The sequence below is a fragment of the Thunnus albacares genome, chromosome 4 (assembly GCF_914725855.1).
Source record: "Thunnus albacares chromosome 4, fThuAlb1.1, whole genome shotgun sequence".
Taxonomy (NCBI): Eukaryota; Metazoa; Chordata; class Actinopteri; order Scombriformes; family Scombridae; genus Thunnus; species Thunnus albacares.
Window position 1 is genome coordinate 21,636,560 of NC_058109.1, and position 23,712 is coordinate 21,660,271.

Here is a 23,712-nt window from a genome sequence, read left to right on the forward strand (position 1 = left end):
CTGTATAAGGACAGCCTCACAGAGCTGCTAGCATGGCTATAAACTCTTGTCTTGTTATCTCATTAGTGGGAAAAATGTAACAGTAAAGAAAAGAAACACTGTAAGCTAACGTGGTTGTCAGATATAATCACTGGCTACATTACGGGTTGAATGAATCACATTTTTGAGGAAAGGCCAGCAGTCTTTAATACAACACTGCTACTAAAGAGAGTTGGTAACTACATCAATAAAATGCAGGTGCCATTTGTCATCGTAAGGGTGAGTATTATTATAACTGACAATGTTTGATTTATGATCCCTGTGTCACCACCCCACTTGTTGTGTTTCAGTAAAGGGCACTATTTTTCTTTGTTTTTAATTACTGTGGCTCTCAGTTTGACATAAAAACCCAAAAAGCAACCAAATCTGGTTGTTTTTCCAGGATGGCTCTTAATGAATGTTATTAATTAAGATGTAATATTAAATGGGACACTCTGACTATGTATTAATGTGATTATGTTTACTATCTGTCAAAGTAATAATAATAATAATGTCCACAATGTTAGATAATGTATCATATTATTCTTTATCAATGGGGGAAACCAGGTTATGGCAGGTATAGGTTATTGAATGGGAGACAACTGATTTAACCTTGTTGGAATATGTAAATCTGGTTCTATGATAAGTTATAAAATACGACAAATGCTACACACGGATGTCAACGCCTGCTGAGATCCGTAATGTATATAAGAACAAAGGAAGTAAAGAATAAATAAAACACTGGTGCTATAGTCTGACTCAGTGACAGCAAAATAACCCTGAATTTTCTTTTTTTTATTGTGTTTCATGGTCTTCAAGGGCAGAGAAAAATCTATGCTGATTTCATACATAACAAATACACACAACTCAGCTTGCAAAGTACAGTGACAACACTGCTCGTGAACAAAGGTAACAGCGGCAGGAAAAACACACACAGTAGGATGCAGCATGGCACACAGGTTATGTGAAGTCACTCAGGAGGAATGTTTGTGTACAATATACAGTGTCGGGATGTTGTTTCAATCACAGCACAAGAATGACGACTTGATCAGAACAGACTCACATCCGAATCTCATCGGGGTACAGTCATGCTATCAAGCTGCAGAATTGGGACATAAAAGTCTCTGCCACACATAACCAGTGTATTACTGAGTCAATGTGACGCGCTCCTCCTGCATGGCATTAAAACTACAATAGATGTGTTTAAAGGAGTTTTACATTTTACCCGTGTAGGCATAATATCATGTAAAAACAAAAAAATAGAACTGTTAAATATAATTATTTGGTTACATCGACATATTTATAATTTCTCTGATGCAGATTTTAATTTACAAAATGACATGCTTCATACAGATTGAATCTTGATCTCCATTTTGGGGCTTTTCTTTACAGCAGTGAGTTACATCCAGTTACATACAAAGTCAATGTCTTCAGTTAGCATCTGGTATCTGCATTTCATAAAATGACAACATATGCATGGACTGCATGCGTCTGGGAGGTTTTCATAAGAAACTTCTGTCAGATACGTGTTGGTATCACGTGGATCAGCTTGTTCATAAAGCTTGGATTTAAAAACAGTCTCATGCATAAAAAATAAAAATGAAATAGATTGTGTAAGGCACAGAAAACCTATAGGTATGTCATATGGCAGTAAAACATCAACAGTCACCAGCTTTTCAAAAACATCTTCACAGTGGTACATACACAATAAAATTAACCATAGCTAGACATTTTGGGTTTATTCACCTTCTTGAGGGAAATTAGATGAGAAGATTGAAACCGCTTTCTGTATGATTAACATGAGGACAGATATGAGAGTGGCATAGATGATCTTATCTAAGTCTCAGCAAGAAAGCAAATATTTCCCCAAAAATGTCGAACTATTTCTTTAAAGTCATATCATATTCATCATACAGCACACTATGGATGCCGGGCTGAACAGGTGAGGCTGTAGAGGAAGTCCGGGCTCATTAGCAGGATATGATGACGCTCTATCATAAGCTCTGGCTCAGGCGAAATCTCAAAGATAAACCTCGGTATTGATATACTGTGTGTGTTAAGGGACTGTTACCAAAAAGTTGACACCCCTTTCTTAATGTATCAGAGATTGTGCGGGTCAAACTAACAGCAACATGATGCTTTTACTCCTTAACACAAACTGGAGGGTAAACACACAAATGCTTGCACACGAGCATGAATACAGACGTACAACACACTGGATTATGCTCATGGTGTTGGCTGTATTATCAGCTGCGATCAATATATTCATGACTTTTCTCGTTTGGTGTCTACGGCCATATTGAAAATCCATCTCACTGTGAAGGCGAGAGGCTGCAGCCAAATACACACTCTTCGATTTACAGTCTACATTCAGAGATCATTTAAGTCGATTTCAGACCGGTGGCTGAAATGGTCATCTTGTCTCAGTGTAACAACTGATAGGAGAAGTTGTAGGAGAAAACAGATGTGAATGACGTCTTTTAGCCATGCTTACACATACTGTACATGGCACAGAATAATGATTACACCGGTGTGTGTATCAGAAGTAAATGTTAACTGGTAATATATACAATATTATATTCATTTTTACACAAATTCTCTTCAAACTTGTTAACTGTGATCATGTTATTACACGTTTTGTGTACCGAACAGTGTTGGAATGACAAATTACATCATGAAAGCATGGCATGTTAGATGCAGAAAGGAGAGGGAACGTTTTGCTCGATTACAGAGAGATAAAGTATAAGAATGTAAGTATATTGTCAGTCAGGGTAGATGAGGAAGCCAGAGAAGGTGCTGTATTTGTTGGTATTTCCGCCGTGAACTTTGCCCCCGTCCAGCTGTACACACACTTCGTCGCCTACGTCCAGGTGCAGGATGACGCTGTTGGAGGCGTAGTCGTAGTTCTGATCTGCATCTTGAGCAATTGCACTGGCCCTCACCTGAGATAAAGACAAAACAGGATGTTGATAGGCAACAAAGATGGAGAGAAACATTGAAATATATCACAGGGAAACTAGATAATTGATGTCATAAGCGTCATGAGTATTTGTGGCCTGTGTTGAAGCTACCAATTGTAAGGTCCCTGGCCAGACTTGAGCCGGCGATACTGTGGCTCATGGCCCTCGTCTTAACCCCGAATGTAAATGGCGAAGAGAAATTTTGTAGCCAATTAAAGCTTCTGCATATTTTTCAAAAAATGGGAGAGAGAGAAGGAGGTTGAGGTTGGATCAGGTTGAACAGAGGAGGAATGGGGAGCCGTGTCTTAAATTAGGGGTGCACCGATCCGACTTGTTCAGTCTTGATACCGATACCTGGGCTTTGGGTATCAGCCGATACTGAGTACTGATCCAATACCAGAGTTTAATTGATAAGCTGTAAGTCTCACTGTGTGGAAGAGACTGGGATCATTTTGTTATGTGTAAGGCAAAATCAGGCTTGATTTAAATGTTGCTTTCCTAACTTTGTGAAACAAAATCCAGCAAATAAAACACAGATATAAATTTACTGAATTGTCATTCATTAAAATAATCGGCCCGTTGTTACTGATATCTGATCCAGCTATTTGAGTCAGTATCACACCAATATCCGATATCAATATGAGTATCAGTACATCTCTATTTTAAATTTGGGGTGGTGGCAGGATCTTATTTTAAGAATATTTTAATTGAATGTGCACCTCTAACTGAGCACATGCTGAGTTTATATACGGCACATGTTTGTTTGTATAGTATGACCTGCATTTTTATTACTAAATGGCTCTGAACCGTTTCATTCTACCTGTAATGACTCTTCAAGCCAAGAAAACACAGCCTACATATTCAAACCTCAGGCAAAATTCTTGCAAGTACCTACATTTACTCTATGCTGTCATAAATATGTATGTATGCCACATGTGCCACATGAAGCGAGTTTTATTCGATGCTTAATGCAACACAGAATTGAAAAATGTTTTTCTTGTTCTTACAGGTAAATGTTTGCACTCAAGTTTTTCCACTGGCCATTTATTTCAAATCAGTCAATTTTGTTTATAATTTTAATAGATTTACCTTTTCCATCTAATCACAGTATCTCACCCACAACCAGTCTGTTTTCTCTATGTCTTGATGTAGCCGGTGTCGTTTTATTTCCTGTTTCACTCTGTGATCTCGGTGTAATGTCATCAGCACAGATCCCTTCCTGTCCACTGGGTAGATAGATGAGATGTGCAGTGATCTTTGGCCTCAAACCTCCATCTGAGAGCACAAACTTTTACTTGCTATCAGTTTTTCCAGAGGATTGTTGCTCCCACACCTGATCCACCTGTTGCAGGGAAGAATCTAGGGATCGCATGGGTTGTATTGGGGGAGGACATCAGTTCACTTGTCAAGCATTGCAACAATAAACATGCGTGTATATGGACACATTCTGCCTAATGTTGGCCATTATTTCACAGGTATTCAGCTTTACAAAGCTGCATAAGTAGTCCATGTCACACTTGTATATATGCATACAAGGGATTATGAATGTTGTTCAGGTTACAAAAAAGGACGGCCTGCAAAAAGCAACATTTATTTGGAGTTGCATTTGTGTCCTCCTGATGAATGATTGTAGGCCCAATAATTATTCTCCTTTCAGTCTGCACCAACTCCTTAGAAAAATATTTAGCTGCTAAATGCTCCAGAATGTTTACCAGCTAGTTGCTAACTTTTTGTGTCTGCTGTTCCTCGCTGGGCAGCTAGCATAAAGTGGGTCTTTAGAGGTTTTTCACTGAAAACAGCTGCCTGTCATGGCCAAAAACATGACTGACGAGAGCAGTGAGAGTGAAACAAAAAAGTAAAGTTGTGAGAACCAAAACAATGAGCTGAAAGACGCTCTGCAGAGCTCAGGGTTTGAGCGACTCCTTTTACGTATTTATTTAATCCATTGTTATGATAGAAATATTGAATATGGCAGCTTTAAATGTGAAGCGACTAAATTACCATTACAGCAATTGAGTCAGTGACAAATTGACAAAGCTTAATTCAATTTAAAAATGTGGCTTAAACATATTTGACAAACTTCACTTTTAAATTTGAGTTTTGCAAGAAACATTAGGAAGCTAGTTTCAGTGGAGCAGAAACTGGAGGTGTATCAAATGAAAAAAATCTAATATTTTTTTTTAAATGGCAAAAAAAGAGACATTCCTAATATGTTAAATGCTAAACATGAACACAGTCATACTACTGTATATACACACTAGAGTGCACAAAGGACAAAATAATATAATCAAGCCCCAACAACACAGTTACAACAAGAACCTGACATTATGAGCTGGGTCTATAATGGTATGACCAGCCCTGTTAAAGGAAGTCGTTACATCAGATGATTACTGTACATGTTTACATAACATATACGATACCACTGAATGTAGATTTAATGATGCTTCCATATTCCAAGATGATAATGCTCCCGTACATGCTGCTACATAAATCCAAGAGAGGTTTCATTAGGACGAGGATGAAGTCAAACGCCTGCAGCAGTCTACACAGGCGCTAAATGTAATGTCATGTTTCTTCCTTACTTAAAGAATTGAAGGCTTTTCCTCCAGGAATTATTTTTCAAGGTGGGAAAACAGCTGCTTTGATGCTTTGATAGGTCATCCCTTATTCATGATATTGTTAGGTGTTTCTGTTATTTCGTCCCACTCCCTTGCTGTTCCAAGCCCTAAGTTGTTTTCGCACCCTGTAAGCAAATCTGCTTATAATGAATTGCAATATCATTGGATAAGTAACCAACTATTCAAGCAGACGATCCATTTAATGGTGGAAAATAAAGTACACAAGCGCATACATATTAATGAATGCAAATATGATAGCCTACTCCATCCTTGTCTCCCGCTCCGAGTCTGACTAAGGATATGATCATCAAGCTTCCCTGACTGCCTTGTGATCACTAAGACAAATCAAATAAGACCCAGCTACCCATTTCTCCTCATCCTCCATCTACTAATGAGTTTTTTTGCCCATTATTTCAATATATTTCTTTGTATAAGCATTTATTCCATGTAGAGGAAGTGAACATTTCTATTCCCCTCCACGAGACAGAAATGAATCAATACATTTCCCTTTGTTTTAATTCAACTCACATCACTCCATTAATTGTTGTCTCTACCCTCCGCACCTCACGCCCCTTCCATCATCCCTCTCTCCATTCGTAGCCCCTTTCTCTATCTCTTCATTCTGGACCCATCTATCTATCTTTTTGTGTCCTTACACTCCAATGGGATGCAGGTCACGCACACATTTTCTCTCCTCGCCATGGCAGTCTTGGCGCGAGCAGCGACTAAGTGTGTCCCTGTCCGGTCTAAATCGGATTGATTAACGGCGTGCTGCTGTGGCAGGTCTCCTGAGAGCAACACCCCCCCACCCCCTCCTCACAGCATCCCTCGCCCTCAACCCCCCTACCTCCAGATGCGTCAGGGCAGGCTATACACGGCTGCAGGCTACGGTAATTGGTAGTCGGACAGCCATGGCAGCTCCCCGCCTAATAGGTCCAACTCCTCAATAACTCCATACAATCACAATAAGTGGGGGCACCGGATAGGCTACAGTGGTCAAATGGGCCCATGACATACTAGCAGGAGATCAAGATAAGATCCTACAAAACACACACTCCACCTGCTCTTTCTCTCTCCAGCTCTCTTTGTTTTTTTTGTTTTTTTATGAACCTCAAGTGAACACCTGAGAAAAAAAAACATGCAGCATATGAGACATTTTGTTATTTTATACTGTAGACTGCTTCACTCTGAAGGGACTGAAACAACTCCCCTGAGAAGACCTAATAGGTTTTAGGAAAAATATAACAGTAAAGAGATTCTGACATCTTGTACTTCCAACATCTGTCTACATGGTTGAGCGGCAGGATTCCCCTGACATTATTTTCAGCTGAGCTGGAGGCTGACAGGCTGCTGTAACTTGCTGCGAACATACAGTATAAGATTACAATTAAAATGGGTTTACTTCTCTGATTGTACTTTATGCAGCATAGTTTAAAAAAGACTGTTTTTATTTAATGAACAACTACTGCCTACCTGAATCACCCACATTTAAGGGTTTTAACAAAAATTGCAGCAGTGATATTCACACCACCTCACAGAAATGGCCTTTTAAACATGAACACCAGCTAATTATATTTGCCTGCCCAAAGGACACAATGTTATTTATGGCTTTTTATGGTTGATTTCCTTATGAGACACGTAGGTTTATTTAGCCTCGACTCAGACAGTGGAGATGCTGACATTTAATGTGTTATGTTTATGATTAATTCATGGTTGCATTCTCTTCCTATATACAGTAACCTGGTGGACATGTTAGCTATTTCATACATTTTATGCACATATCTTTAAGAGTGTGACATTTAAAACATTATCACAGCCATCGTCAGTATTATTGCCACAGTAATATGAGTGTAATCATGAACTGGTTTTGAAAATATAGTTTTTTCTTGCCAAAGGACTGCAGCTGAACATTAACCGGCTGACTAACGCAGGCACATTTGCAGAAATGTTAATTAATGTGTGTTGTGCTTATAAATAAAGAAATTATATTTCATTGAATGTCATCAACAGTAAGTCCTCAGTAAAAAAAAAAAAAAGTAAGACGGAAACATATCCGCATAACTCACAGTGAGTAGTTCTCTATGTTAACTATTTGTTCATTAATAATAATGTTTCTTGACATGAAAGGTTATACTTTGTGTGCAAAGAATATATGATTTCAGTATTGTAAAACAGAATATCATATTTCATAGCTGTAGTTAAGATTAACTTTTGAAATTAAAAACATTAATTTACATTAAAAAAAAACAATGAACATAAAACACAGGGAACTGATACAGATTAAAGTAGTTCACAATATATAAAGTAATTAAAATTAGCACAACCTCAACAAGTTACAACAGCTTTACGTATTAATTCATTTGTATTAATGATCTAATAATATAATATATTATTATTATATCTCACTCACAGGGGCCATTTTTCTGCAGGAGAGGGACATTTGCTTTGATCCTTTAAGTATATTTTATGGATTGTTACATTTGGGCTTTTAGCTGAATATGATTTTGAATGAAGGACTTTTATTTGTTTTCACATTGTTGTATTGCTACTTTACTTAATTTAAGGATCTGAACACTTTTCTACCAGTGTGGAACATATTCTAATTTCTTGCAGAGCGTTGTGACACTGAAACGCAGCCCAGATGAATCTCAGGTTCGGCTGTCAGTAACAATCACAGTGAAACCTTGTTTTCTTAAAGCGAGCAGGAGACACTGGGGCTCTGGGAGTGAAAACAAGAGGGAAAAGCAAATCAGGATTATTGTCAACAGTGGCGGAGATTGATAGCGACAAGGGAGTGAATTTCTGTCTGTTGGCCCAGCGCGTATTCTGACTTGATCTGCTGCTGTTGGGGAGAAGGGAGACCCGTGGGACAATAGAGAAGATTACACTGCCTCCACTTTTCATTAGGGGGGCAACATTAAATAGTGAGAGAGACGGAGAGAGGTGGGAGGAGAAGAAAGAGAGAAATTGACAGCAAAGAAATTATTCACTTCCAATGTTAAATGCTCAATAAAATCTGCAATTTCAGCTGTGTGCCACTGATTTGTGTGACATATTAAAGACATATTTCTAATCTATTTAGCCTACAATCTTTTTCATTTTTATGCACATCAACCCAATATCAAAGTGAGTGTTCTTAATGTTTATGTCTGAGCTTTGTCTCAGATAGACAGAGGACACGATGTGAAAAGGAGGGTGTGATAGCAGATATTTGGATAATGGCACACAGATGGGTAAACGGCTGTGTGCACTTTTAACAGTCTAAGCACAGGATTCAGGTGAAGGAAGCCAAAGTTGAGAGAGGGGCTTTGAGTGATGGGGAGGGAGCCTGTTGGATAACAAACTGATCAAGCATGCCTCTTTCAGACGAGGGGGAGGAGGGCATAAATGAGGTATGGGGGAGGCGGGCTGTCCATGTAGTGTGTTATTTTTTCAGTTTTGTTTTGTTTCGCAGTGGTGCCTTGATCCTTTGGTAATAAAACTGACAGGATTCATTCACTGTGATGTACAGACCTCTCAGAGCGGAGCGAGGCGATTGAGACGGGGTCTCTTAAACTTACCTGAGGGACCTCTGAGGGTGAAGAGGGCGTAGAGAACGCTACGGAGAGAAGAAGGGCAATTGAAATGGCCTCTTTTTGTAAAAGCAATTGCGTTCTCCCTGCCTCCATCCATGTGTACCAGCCTGAGGTATCCTGTTTCTATTACGCAGGTCGACTTGTAACCCTTCTCCTGCACTATGCTCTCACACACTAATTGGCATACTAAATGCTAATATTTTGCCATGACACTCAAGACCCAAGGTGTCAAGATGTTGATTAGAAAGTCTCTAATTGGCTCTAGACTGAAGCCTTTGAGGGTAGAGGAGATGCTTTAATTGGATATAAATGGGACAGTGGACAATCTACCTGCAGAGCTCAAGTTAAGCCTCAGCACTGAACTTACAGTAAATGATACTATTCCTTTATGACTGCCTCATAATAAATGTGTGTGTGTTTTACAAAGGTGTGTGCACATGCATCCCTACACACACACAGAGTGTAGACACACAGCATGCAGGGACTCAGACACACTCAAAAGTGACTCATTTCCTAAAACTCATTCATCATATGAAACCTGTCACAGGTCAGAGATTAATAACCCTTTAACTGCAACATGCCTGCTCTTAATAATGTTAATAATCCAGGTTACATTTAGCATTGTTCATGTCAGTTGTGAAAACACTGTTATCAAACACTGTGAAACATTGCTGTGTACAAAAGAGACAAAACCTGCTTCCTTGATGAGGAGAAATAATGATATAATGGTGAGGCAAAGGGAAAGCACAACAAAGGCATAACAACCAGCTGAGCTGTTTTAGTCAACAGAATATAATGGCCTCAGCCATTATAACAGAAACATACAGTATAGTCAAATAATGGCTGTGTGCATGAACATACGCATGAAAGTGTGTGTTCTCGGAGGAAAAAGACAAGAAAAGAAAACAAGGACAAGCTGCAGGGCATATGAGAGGATTCTTTCTGTTGGCTTGACAAGAAATGTTGTCTGAAAGGACGGTCTTTTTTTTTTTTTCTTTTATCACAAAATATTCCCCTTTATAATGTTTGGCCATTGTGTCAGATATTAAAGTAAATGCAACACACAGAAGATTAGTCCAGATTACGAAGACACACCGTTGTTGGGGGGAAAAACACAGCTGGGAAAATGCCCAAAATAAAATAAATTCAGTACCGTCTAATGAAGTGCCACATGAAGCCCATATTGACACCTTGTCTGACAAACTGTAATTAGCAGCTTCCACCTCTCACAGTAACCGCATCACACCTACCTACTGGAGGCGAGCGGTTTCTGTCTTCTAATTGAGTCCAAGCTTGTCATCACCACAACTTTCAAATTGTATATCTAATTAATTATAATTAACTCATAGATCTTATTAGTTATTTTTTATGTACAGACAGGTGAATTTAAAAAAAACAACTGTGATGTGTGGAGTGTTTATGGTATTCACAACGAAAATTATTTAGTTTGCAGAACATTGTCTTTGCTGCTACCTGTTATCTGTTACTCTCAAGCTTCATCCAAACCCTTATTTATAACCTCGCTGGAATTAATGAGCCTTTAATAAGACATTATTCCCTGCACCACAATAACATCCAACATATGCATCTTTATCAGGACCTGCAAATCTGTTATTTTAACCCATACACCTTTGATCCAATAAGCTTAAATCTCCACGTTTAATTCATCTTCCCTTCCAACCTTTACACCTCACATTGTTAAGGCTGAGCCACAGTGACGCACATGTCAGAGCATTTTGTTGGGCTTTAATAAGGCACCAGTTTGTCCACCTGACCACCAGATCCAACCTAATGCCACTGCCACATAATGAGTGTCAATAGCAGAGCAACGTTTTAGCATGAGATACTGAAACACTACTATCATCAAAACTAGTGTGTATGTGTGTGTGTGTGGATGCTACCAACTGGCCAACTGACCAACCCAGGTTCGCCCATATTGGACCAGCTATAAATATTCATGCTCCCACTCCATGCTCATCACTGTAAAGGGCAAAGTACATATTGGTGGTGAATTATATATCCATCGAAAAGGTCATCTACCTCAACACCAATCTTTTGATGAGTTATGGGACACGAGGACTGAAGAGGAATCCTTTCATTGAGTCATTCAGGTCTCCAAACTTGGTGTAAACTTGCACACCAGCAACACATTTCATCAGCCAGAGAGCCTGACACGTCTGATTTGTTTCATGTTTGTCTGATTACATTCCTATCCCCTCATCAGAGGACAGAGGACGCTCCAGTGTTGCCTTTTTCCTCATCTCCCTTTGTCCATTCTCCTATGAATATCCATCCATCCATCCATCCATCTCTCTCTCTCTCTCTGTCAGCCCACTTGTCTGCATCCTGCCTGTCTCTGCAGTAATCTCTCCCCAGGATGTGTCTTATTCTCAGCTCCGTTTGACAAGACATTGATCAACACCGTGCATATCAGTCTGACAATGCTTGTATACACACACACACACGTTCACTCATGCTGGGAAACACTACAGGCAGACATAAGAGATTTTAAAGGAGTATTATGATGTTTTAGGAAAAGGCATATTATTGTTTAATTTGCACAAAAAACTAAGTGTGAAAACAACAAGTTGTGGAGTTAAGAAGGGGTTATGTGCCTTACAGTTCCCTGCCCATGTCTTGGCTATATCTTTGTTTTTTGTGCTGATAAACTAACAAGATATAAAAGATATAATGCTGGTTGGCGTCTTTCTGATCTGATGCCACTATGGAAAGGACAACATCACCTTTTCAAGATTAAAAGGGATTTCTTGTCTTACGTTGCTACGGTTAAGGTTTGGTTAGGTTTAGGCACAAAAACAAACTGTTTATGGTTTGTTTTTGATGTGTGGGTATTGACCCACACATCCACTCCAACCTACTCCATCTATGGACTTTGTGGCTCTTTTAACGTCACACCACTCCCTCCTTTGCTCCTGAAGGACAAGAGTCATGATTACTAAGGAACTTCTCTCCTGAGACTGAAAATGTGATAAGATTATGTGGTATTAGTCTTTGGAGCCGTTTCTAAAAAAAAAACTAATGTGACTTTAATCTTTGTGGCAAATGAACATGTCATCCAGCGCAACAGTGTGGCTCACTGACGTGTAGTTTTTGGACAACAACCGAGGTCTATGGCACAGAGGAATATAATATATCAGACTTTGGATACACATGCAATACTTGTAGTAGGATCAGTTCATTGTTGGTTTGGCTCTGCACATGAGATTTGTTAACAATAAGAAAAATATAAACTGCCAGCAAAATCCTTTAGTAGAAAGACAGTCTACTGGTATCAATCTTCTATCTAACTCTCAATAAGAAACCAAAGTGCATTTCCCAAAATGTCAAACTATTCCTTTAAAGCATGTCCTCACTAATAATCTAATTCTCACAGTTGGAGAATGTTGTCTCAAAATAAACAAAATCAAGTCTACATGAACAAAATTCTCATTCAGAAAGATTGATACATTAACAGTAACAAAGGAGTTTAGCAATTTCTCAATTGACAGAAAGTTTTTCAGTGTTATCCTCAAGGTTTTTCTCATTGACCTAGCAGATTCACTCTGCTACAAGATCAATTGTCTATTCACAGACAAAAACAGCGAGTGCAATGAAACTGTGAGGGCAAGATCAGCACCGAATTGGGTTAAATAATTTAGTTGATGGAAAAGATAATTAATGGGGAAGGAGTCAATAGCCAGTGTGGACAGTGTGTGTGTGTGTGTGTGTGTGTGTGTGTGTGTGTGTGTGTGTGTGCGTGTGTGTGTAAAGGAGGGGCACAGGTGGAGGGGAGAAGATCTCATCTAAAGGCTATGAAAGATTTAACAGCAGGAGAAGACAGGAATGACAATGTCTGTGAAGGCACGCAACAAACCAAGTCCCCCAATTATATGTGGCATTTACTGTCTGTCCTCTTCACTCTGCACTTTATGCACATCCTGTCAAATCAATGAAATGGGGAATAACTATTTTTATGGACTTGATCAGTCACAAAAAAAGATTTACTATGTAATGATGTGTGGTTTTGGACTGTTAAAGTAAAACCAAAACGGGGTGAAAATGAGAAAAAAAAATCAGAATTGTACTGAACCTGTAATCATATTAATTTATGTTGCTCATATGTTAGTTAGTAAAATAACTCAAAAACATGAGAAAATATTCCAGTGTGATTGAGCACAAAGTGAGACCATGTAGTGTGAAACACTAACAATGAGTTTTTGGTGCAGAGAGGAATTTTTTAAAAATTATTTTTAATAAAATTGAGAAAGAAGTTTTGAACATTTCCCTCCTTCATGAATTATTTACTTATTTCACCTCCAGCACATCTGTTAATATGTGTAGATGATGCAGATTAAACATTTTTATCACTAATTTGGTGGATTCTGCAACTTTGTAAAAGTATTATTCCAAATTTATTAACTATTTTGAAAATCAATTAATCGTTTCAGTCAATTTTCAAGCCAACATACCAAACATTATTTGCTGCATTTGTCTGTTTTGTATCATTATAAATTTAATATCTCTGTGTTTGGTCCGGTAAAATAAGCAATTAGAAGACGTCACTGTGGACTCTGAGAAATTGCGCTGAGCATTTTTTTCACTTCACTTCATTTCTTAAATATTTCACAGACTAAAAGACTGATCTATTAGTTGAAGAAATAATTGGCAGGTTAATTGATAATGAAAATAATCATTAGTAGCAACCCTAAATTGTATTTTTAAACACACCTGGATCCATATATGCACAAAATAAACACTATGAAAGATTTTTTTTCATGTAGTTAGGTGCAGTAGTGCAGGAGAAAATAGGAAACATAAAAAAAATATCACTCACAATCTCAGTGTTGAAAAAAAAAATAATTTTCCACCAAATGTTCGTTGTAATCTGTTGACAGGTTTTTGAGGTACTCTACTAGATAACAAACAAATGGAGCTGAAGGCACATGTCTGACTCAGGGGTAAAGCTCCAATCCACCACTGCAAAAACACCAATGGTGCCTAATGTTGTTTTTTAGGTGGCATCACAATTGGCTTTGTAACATTGCAACAAGAGTTAAGAAGCCAGCATGGACAGCTGCATGTCTTTGTTGCTGTACTTGGGACTCCTACGGGTTGTGCGGCATAAACCTCCCTGTGAAGCTCATCACTGGTGTCATATGTATTTCTGCAGCTCCCATATCCTCCTCTGGCCAATAGGAGGGTTACTGGGGCCCAAAAAAGAAACTGAAAATCTGAATTGAAAACAGAACCTCCTTGGCTCAGAGGTATAATGCCAACATTGAATGTTTATATAATGATCCACTATTTGAAATTGGGAAATTTTTGCATAAGATCAGTGGAAATTGTTCAGCAGTTACCTGCTAAATTCTTACTTACAGTATCTAAAACAGTATCTTTTGAAGATGGAGATCAGTAAAGCATATCAGCAGACAACAACCCAGCAGGGTGAAGGTCTGCTCAGCAGCAACATAAACGTGTAAAGAGAAGCCGCTGTTGTACCACCAAACACAGCCTAGTTTGACTTGGCGTGTAACAATGCAAAGCATGTTTTCTTCTTCTTCTCTGGTAATCCCCAGGATGTCACTCTTCTGTTCTCCAGCACACATGTCAGAATCAGAGCTCCTCAACAGAGTGAGGGCTTAGTACTTCAAGCTTGTCACGGATCTCCAGATGGAAGCGTTCAAGGCTTTTTCCAGACATTTGTACTTGTTTATTTATTAGTGTTAAAGTCAGAGTTCCTCAGAGGACAGTAGCCAGCTGTTGAATTTTGGCTTTGTTCCACCGAGACTTGGAGGATTGTTATCCCCTTGATCGCTTGGCTGTCACTCTCTCTCTCTCTCCCAGCTCCCCTCCCTTTGTTTGCAAGTTGTACAATTAATTACAGTTTTCCATGTAAAGCAGACCTTAGTCACACCTCTGTTTCTCCTTTCAGTCTGGCTTCCTTTCTTTGTCCTCTAAAGGAAATCACCGACTGCTTTTCTTGGAAACTTTGAGAACATTTTCTGATTAAACTGTACCATCAAACAGGGGGTTGATAGTTCCTCCCCATGCAGCATGAGTGATTTTACTTTAATTCTCAGCTTTTGCTTTAGACTTTTCTTTCTCTTCTTTAAATTTAATTCTTCACTATGGTGTTTCTTAATGCTCTGTTGTTTAGAAACATTTTTTGAACATGCTAACATATGATTAGGTAGTCAAACTATCACACAATAACAGCGGCACCTGTGAAGTACAATGCAGTCCATATCAATAACCCTGAAATAAATAACAATTGATCGTTTTAATTATGAGTTTTGTTTACCCTGTGTTGGAGAGGCGTTGCTTATGATATTTTCAAAGGAGGTACATTAATGTAATGTGAGCCTGTTCTCCCAACAAAAACAACAGCGTCAGTTGTTTAAACCTGCATTAACAGATTTTTTTTTCACCACTTGGGGGCAGCAGAAACAAGTTGTGAACACAACACTGACATATCGTCATCTTTTAGGTTGGTATGGCAAAAATGTTAGCAAACAGTTGCTTATTTTCACATCCAGCAGTTACGGAGCAACATTTTCATTCATTTGGAGTCATGTTTCTGTCCATCTGGTGAATCTAAGTCCAATACTCACTCTCCTTTAGCTCTATTTTTTTTTTATCTCTACCCACTCCTGAGGGAAATATCTGGCTCTTTAGCTGCTAAATGCCCCACTATGTTCACCAGCTAGTCACTAACTGTGTCTGTTTGCCGTTTGGTCTTGAGCAGGTGGTGCACAGTGGGTTTTTAGAGCTTTTTCTCTGAAAACAGCTGCCTGCTGCAACCGAAAATGACACTGTGAGAGCCATGAAAGTGAACGAAAACAGAAAAGTTGCAGCCAGACAGCTAAACAATGAGCTGAAACTTGCTAAAAAGCTCTGTAAAGCCGAGGGGAGCTGCAGAGTCTAGTGATAATTCTCTGCAGGTTCATCGCTACAAGCAACACCTCTGATATTACACATTGTCATATGATACATTATTTTTTATAAAAATTAGCAATAATATACGCTTTAAACAAATGACCAAAACCCCATATGTTAGCATTCATGTCACAAAGCTCTCTAGCAGCTGTAAAACTTATAACTCCATAACCTTTGTCAACAGTGAGTCATGTGGTTCACTCCACATGTTTGGACAAGGACAGTAATCTATATAAAAAAAAAATCAAATATGAAATCATAGCTTGACAGATAAACTGAGACTATGGGCAAGTCCGGGGACATGTCTGTAATAACAGCAGGACAGCAAGAAGCAAAAGTCATGTGAAGTCATTTTAAGACAGCAGAGACTAGAGATAAAAAGTTGAAAAAATGACATCAGAAGATAGTGTTGGTGAATTCTATGGATACGGACAAAAACAAGATACAAGATGTAAGTACCCTTGCTGCTGCTGGGCCTTTTGTATGCTCACAAAATACTTGTCAAGTCATGAAGGTTTCAACTTCTGACAGATATTCTGAACTTCTGATAAACCCCAGGAACAAGTTTGTTTTTTTTCAGAAAGACCACTGAAAGAAATGCTGAGTGAGAGACTGCACTGAAACTAGGTGAACAGAAGCTAGCCTGGATGTGACGTCATGACTCATGTGACACTATGACATTATGATAGAGCCACAGAGGGAGGATGTCAAAGTAGATGATTGTCACAGCAAAACGCTGGACCACTGTTTGCTTCCTGTTTCCTACTGACAGTCAACGTTGTTTCGTTTTAACCATGACCATGTTCCCTAACCCAAACCTTAAAGGTTCAATGATCTTAATGAAGTTACATTAACCCAAGTTTTTCCAAAACCAAGTACTACACAAAGGTGTTGTCACATCAGAAAATTGTTTTATTTTTGCAGTGGCGTTTTGTAAAGGTTTAGGAAGGCACTGACAAATTATGTCATCCTACCAATAGACGTGTCATTTCAGAAAAAGCTTATTTGTGTTGTTCTGCAGGGAAAGTACAAATAATATATTTTATCATTTAATTTGGAGTTTTTTTATTATTATTATTTATGTTGTACTATATTGCATTATTTAAGTGTTCTTGTTATTGAGCTGTTGGTGGCACAGAGTGATACTGGATCAAACACACCTGTATAAGTATTGTGTGTAATGTGTGTAAGGCTACATCCACACTAATACATTTTAAAACACAAATCTTTTGCTACGTTTACACCAGGCGTCCACACTACTCTGATGTTTTTGAACCTCTAAAACAGAGACTTTTGAAAAAATCTCTGACTCCGTTTTAGTTTGAAAATTCAGAGATGGCATTTTAGTCTGGAGGGGCGGAAACAGAGACTTTTGAAAACAATGACGCAGACACCCACATTCACTTCCTGATTGGGTCTTATCTGTCACAACGTGTCCTTCCCTGATTCGTCAGGCCAGTAACAGTTCCACCTCGTGGTCAGTCCAAGCAAAGAAATCTCTAGTCTTACTTTTCGCCATTGCTGTTCTTCCTTCGTAGTATTTTCTGCAACTAAGCAACAAACTGCAGAGTAGACAATCTGTCACCTGCATGCGTATGCCCAGTGTACATGAATGGTCATGTGATATGCGTTTTCAGTTATGTTAGTAATGGAGGGGGATTATTTCTGAAATGGTGCTAAAACACTTCGGAGATTGTTTTCATTTTAAACGCCATTTTAAAATGAAAACGTATTGTGTGGACATAGTCTAAGTATTTTCACCCACATGTTTTGGGAGTTTGTGTCAAAGGGTCAGATTAACACACAAACACACCTACCTAACTTCACACACGCACTCACCTGCCCGTTCTTCTTCAGGTCGGCCCACATGCTCGTCCCATCACCTCCTCTCATCAGCACATGGTAGGTGAAGTAATAGATGCCGGGCAGAGGGCAGGTGAACTTGCCGGTACTCGGCTCGTAGTAGTTCCCTACGTTGGTCACCACATCATCAAACTTCAGTATTTCACTCCCTTCGTGTTGTTTCCGCAGGCCGGCGTAGAAGGCGATCTTCGGACTGTAGAATGAGGGGCCGTAGCCACCAGGTCCAGGCCCTGGTGGACCAGGTGGGCCAGGCTTGCCGGGCTCTCCGGGGGGCCCTTTGGGACCTGGAGGGCCAGGAGGTCCAGGGCCCCCTCTGAAACCCTGCTTGCCCCTGCGATTTGAGAAGTCCGGGGGCTGTGGGGAGACAGCTGTCAGCTCTCCCTGTGTGGGGGTGTCACACACCATCTTGCAGGTCCCAAGCATCTCGTAATGCATGCCCCCTCCTCCAGACCCTCCCCCTTTGGTGGTGTGGACCAATAGGGGAATGGCCACCAGCAGGACCAGGACCATGGCCACACCAACTCCAGCCCCGATGACGCGTTTCTTTCGACTGAGCCGGGAGGTGGCCAGCGTGAGGAAGTCCTCCTCCCCCTTAGCTGGAATTGTTGTGCCGGCCAGACTGAACTCTGGGTAGAAATCAACTACTGGATCAAGAAGGTGAAGGAGGAAAATGTGTGTTTGTGTGGGGCAGAGGAGAAATCAGGGGCTGGGGGAAGGGGAGGGGGGGTATTCTAGGAGCGGAACAGGCAAGTCTCAAACAGGAAAAGGAGAAAATCACAAGTCTGGAGAAGAATGACAAACAGGTTTTTCCATTTCTTAGCTTTCAGCACATTTAGTTTGTATCCTTTTATTTTTCAGTTTCCTCTGGTGAGAGATTTCAACCTATCTAAAGATAATACATCACTTAACAAGCCCAAAAATAACATAAATATTTTAAATTTCTTTGTCCCAAACGAACATCACCGTTGAGATGTTGGATTTTTAGGCCGCTGCTTTGTTATCCAGCTGTGAGGTTGTGGAAGCTCCAGTGAAAAGCTTTCGGTTGCTCAGGCAGAGAGCTGTCAGGTGGGGTCTACAGTATTCCCACTGGAGTTCATCTCACCCAGCACATACGAGGAAGGGCGCTCACTTGTCTGTCCAGGAATGAGAAGAGAAGAACGAAGGAAAATGCTCAATCTGTGCTCTTTTCTTCCTTCCTCCCTGCTTCCTTTTTTTTTCTTGACAGGCTCGCGCTTCTCTATATGTTATTTAAAGGAGTCTGGATTAGATTTATCTCGACAGTCTACTCCTCCGTTCAAACAACAAATGTGTTACAGATCATAAAAAGGCAGACTCTGAAGAAAAGGGCAGGGCATTGCATGTGGAAATTCTTGTTTGAAAGTCATTTTACGTATCACCGTAAATCACTGGATCTCTTTACAAAAGGGCATCTATAGAGGAAAAGAAGACACATTTATACACACATATAATAAAATAAGCAGTCATGGACTAACAAAACTAAAACCCTTTGCTTTAACACATATTAACTTTTATTTTAAAATGTTGAGAACAATTTTACAAATAAAGCATTTTCATTTTGTAATTTATAAATAAAATAAATATTTGTATCCAGCAATTAAAAATCCTGAAATATGTGACTGTCTACAGACAGACTGTGGATAATCTGTTTAAACATCTTTATTAATAAAAGTAAAGATATGGGCAACCACAGCAATAATAATCAAACTAAGTGGTTTCACAGCTGTATGTTGATATATTAGAGGCCTAATCACCACCAAAAAGATTACTTTAATCAAAAATCTTACCCCAATTTGAATAGGCTACTTGTACTAAATACTAAAAAAAAAGGAAGTGGTGCAGAAACAGGTCAGATAAAGATCAACTTACCAAGTTTTTTTCTGTCCTTCTTTCTGTCTTTTCTTTCCGGTTCTCAGTGGGAGGTGGGGTGGGGGGTTTTAACGCTGCGGGTTCAGGTGGCGACGCCGCAGGAGAACTGGTCCAGGACCGGGATGAAACCCTCCCAACACTGACCGCTTTCACTGCGCTGCGATGCAAACTCAGTCACACTAATATCTGAACTTGCAGCATCTCATGCAGGACTCCTGCTCGGTGGCCCGACTGCATTGCCCAAAAAGAAAAAGAGAAAAAAAAACGCTCAAGGCAGCAGCAGCGCTCACAGACAGTCCAAGAAGGCGTAAAACTCAAATTAATATAACTCCTTCAATCAAAACTAACACCTCCTGACAAGCTACTTTACGCACTTTTCGCCGCGCTGAAATCCAGCTGCAGAGCGACTTTATTCGCAGAGCAACAGTTCACTCACTTGTTGTATTTTCCGTCCTGCTCCTCTCTCCTCCTCAGCATCTGCCTACTACTGCTCTCCCGCCCTCCCCAACACACTCACACACACACTCACTCTCACACACACACACACACACACACACACACTCACATCCACCGTCCCATCCTACATGCGACCTTTTCACAAATCAAATGACTACATCTGTTTAATAGTTTAATCACAGGATGTCCCCCCCCTCTCGTTCAAATATTGAGCATTTATTTGCAACTATAGGCTACAAACAAAAACTGATGTCAATTAATATTCCCACAGGGTTTATTTCTAGTGTTTTTTTCTGTGGTAATGATGTAAATTTCTTTTAAATGTGTGCATAGATGGCCACGATAGACTTCCTCGCTCCGAGCAGGATAAGATTTTCAAGCAAGAGTAAGACGCAGCTACTTGTGGAGCTGTGTTTGGGAGAATAGCAGGTGTGAAGACGCTCAAGTGTGAGTACAAAACGCAGAGTACAGATGTGAGACTGGCACACATCAGGCAGAATGGCGAAGTGAAAAGGATAAGGTGAAAGCAGGGGGAGCGCTGTTCTCAGGGTTTGTTGTCAATGTCTGTGTTTCTGTAGCTTTCAGACCTCGTTAGAGATGAAAGATGTATTGCTGCTGACACCCTCCCCCCTCATCCCTCCCTCCTCCTCCTCCTCCTCCTCATGGTCTCTTTCTCTTCCTTTCTCTCTTTGACTTTACGTTTAGGCTATAGCAGACACAAATAAATTAGCTCTCAAATTGCTCATTGCTTTTGTGTTTGTAAGCTTGTTGTAGGGCAGGGATTACTCTAAAATAATCAATATTTCCAGGTGTTTCTTCCGACACCTGAAATGTAAAATCTGTGAAACACATCTGTCTTTAAATTCTGCCTGACTATCACTGTTAATGTTACAAGAAATGCTGATCTGGAGGGCATTTAAACAAGAAGCAGGCGAGTAAACCATTTAGACAGTCTTCTAAGGCACAAGTGTACTGGTATGTACTGTCAGTTCTGCTCTTTATTTATTCATCTCCCAACTTTACTGAGCAGGAGTGTGTAGCAGATATTGAATATGGATCAATAGATCACTCCCCAGGATGCATACTGTCAGCCGACTAAGCCCTCAGGCAGATGCCAAGCCTCTAGTCACATTTGCATTTGGAGATAGAAAATAACTACTGCTTGTCAGAAAGTGGGAAACTGTGTGGTCTGTGCATTTTATAAAATTGGCAAATCAAAAGTATAGATGCTAAAAAAAAAAATCCTGCATCCGTGAACACTGTATATACTTTTACAGTTCACTCCGTGCCTATATCCACTTCTACATGTCAGGGCTCGCTTCTTTATGTGCCTTTATGGCGTGTGTATGAGTGCCTACATGCATACATATGTGCACACATGCACATATCATTTACATGTGGGCTCCGACACACTGGTGACACACTCACAGTCTTCCTGCATTTAAATTATTATTGCCAAGAAGGGAGGACAATTTAGAGAGAATGAGGTTTTTAGAGCCCTATGAAATATTAACTAAGCCGATGAATATATAAGCTGTGAAGCGATAATATCTGTCTCTGACTCTGTTTCCTCATGATATATGATATCATTTTCTTGTGTAGCATCTTTCTCTGTGTTTAATTAAGGCTCAGGGTTATGGGAAGACATACTTTGATCCTTTATTTTGACCCGTACAATGCTGAATATTCTGAATATGTTGATTATTAACACAATTATGTGTCGCCCTTGACTCTGATATATGTCCTTCTCGTTTCTGACCTTCAAGTGTCTGTGCCGTGGAGTTATGATTGATATAAAGGCTCTATAGCAACACAAGATCTAAGGACCAGAAGGTTACACGGTTAAGTCTCAGGTGGGACGTAGCTGCTGTTTGTTATTGTAAAAGGTCTGCCGATCCAACTCCGTCAATAAGCCAGAGCAAGTTCAGAGAAAAACTGCAGTCAACCAGCAGAGCACATGATTTTAACAAAGGTAATTTTCTCCAGTAAAACATCGGCACCCAGGTCTCCCTCTCCAGATTTGGCATATCACTCTCAAAAGGCCGCAAGCATGTGTCCGTATAGGTAATGAGAATGCACTGGAGGACAGAAAAGAGATTAAGAAAGTCAGATTGGGAGAAAGAGAAAGAGTGAGTTTGTGTCGGTATAATGATTCATCATTAAAATCATAAGAGTGACCTTCAAGTCAAGTCAGTTTTATTTATACAGCCCAAAATCTCACAGGGAAACAGGACTAAACAAAAATGCTTTAACAGGGGAAAAAAGGGAGAAATCTCAGTCTCATCAAATGAAAGACAGATAGAACAACATCTTTCCTAAAGAGGCAAATAATTGATAGACATAAATGGAGAAAAAGATGATTTAAAATGATTTGTGTATATGGTTATGCACGTAATTGGAATATGGATGTATATGAGAAGCATTGGTATATATATATATATATATATATATATATATATATATATATATATATGAGAATAGAGGGAACTCAAAACACACTGTAATGAATTGTAGCATTGTTTCATTTTCAGAAGTTATCTTGTTCATGATTATAATAATAATATGTGGGAGGGTCTCGCTCCCCACAACTCTGCTCAAGATAAGCAGGTGTAGATAATGCATGTTTTTTCTTGCATCTGTTTATTTTTAGCCTTTCTAGCTTCATGGCTGCAGGGACGGCATTTCAGTCTGTGAGTCAGTCGACCACTTGGGTTCAGAATGAAATATTTCAGCAACTATTGGGCAGAATCCTACTGGTCTTGGTGATCTTTTCATCTTGCACCACCAGCAGGTTGACATTTGTGGCTTTGAGTGAAATGTTTCCGCAACTTTTGAATGGATCAGCATGAACTTTGGTGCAGACATTATTGCTCCACTCAGGACGAACAGTAATAACTTTGATGATCCATTCACTTTCCACCTATAACACCATCACTGGGTCAAAATTTGAATTCGTCCAAAACTTTGATTTAAGACCGAACCCGGGGAAAACTATAGTCAGTTATGTAACAGCACTTCTGGAGCTGGTGGGGATGCTATGTCCCGCTCAAGCTTATCCTAACGTGGCAGTTTGAAACCATCTCTCTGCGGGCCAATACTTTACTGTGACACCCTGGATTTATGGCAGTTAAAAACAGGATCTTTGTGGTGGAATGACTCATTCCAGCTAATACACTCTGGTTTTCCAGACAGCAGCACAGGGGGATAGATTGGGCTGGACAGAGGTGATTTACCAGCAGGACAGTTGGACTCTCTGTTTAGAACAATCAGTAAAACCAATCAGGGCATGAGCAGAAAGTCAGTATGTGATCAGAGAGGTTACCATGGTATTAACTAGCTCATTCAAGGTGGAGGCGATATCAACACAGCAAGGCACAAATACAAGCCAAGTAAGTGGCA

At 39.7% G+C, this 23,712-nt stretch overlaps 1 protein-coding gene across 1 annotated transcript; it reads right to left on the bottom strand.

The window, feature by feature from the left end:
* Positions 1 to 808: 808 nt before the first annotated feature.
* c1ql4b (complement component 1, q subcomponent-like 4b) lies at positions 809 to 18,636 on the bottom strand. Its single transcript, XM_044347655.1, has 2 exons — positions 17,947 to 18,636; positions 809 to 2,960 (listed from the first exon to the last, which is right to left on the bottom strand). The coding sequence occupies exons 1-2, from the start codon at positions 18,478 to 18,480 to the stop codon at positions 2,781 to 2,783; spliced, it is 714 nt and encodes a 237-aa protein (XP_044203590.1). The 5' UTR covers positions 18,481 to 18,636; the 3' UTR covers positions 809 to 2,780.
* Positions 18,637 to 23,712: the final 5,076 nt, after the last annotated feature.

Coding starts and splice junctions, on each gene's coding strand:
- c1ql4b (XM_044347655.1), bottom strand. CDS start 18,480: ATGGTCCTGGTCCTGCTGGTGGCCATTCCCCTATTGGTCCACACCACC. Junction 2,961..17,946: donor ACCTGAAGAAGAACGGGCAG/GTGAGTGCGTGT, acceptor TCTTTATCTCAG/GTGAGGGCCAGTGCAATTGC.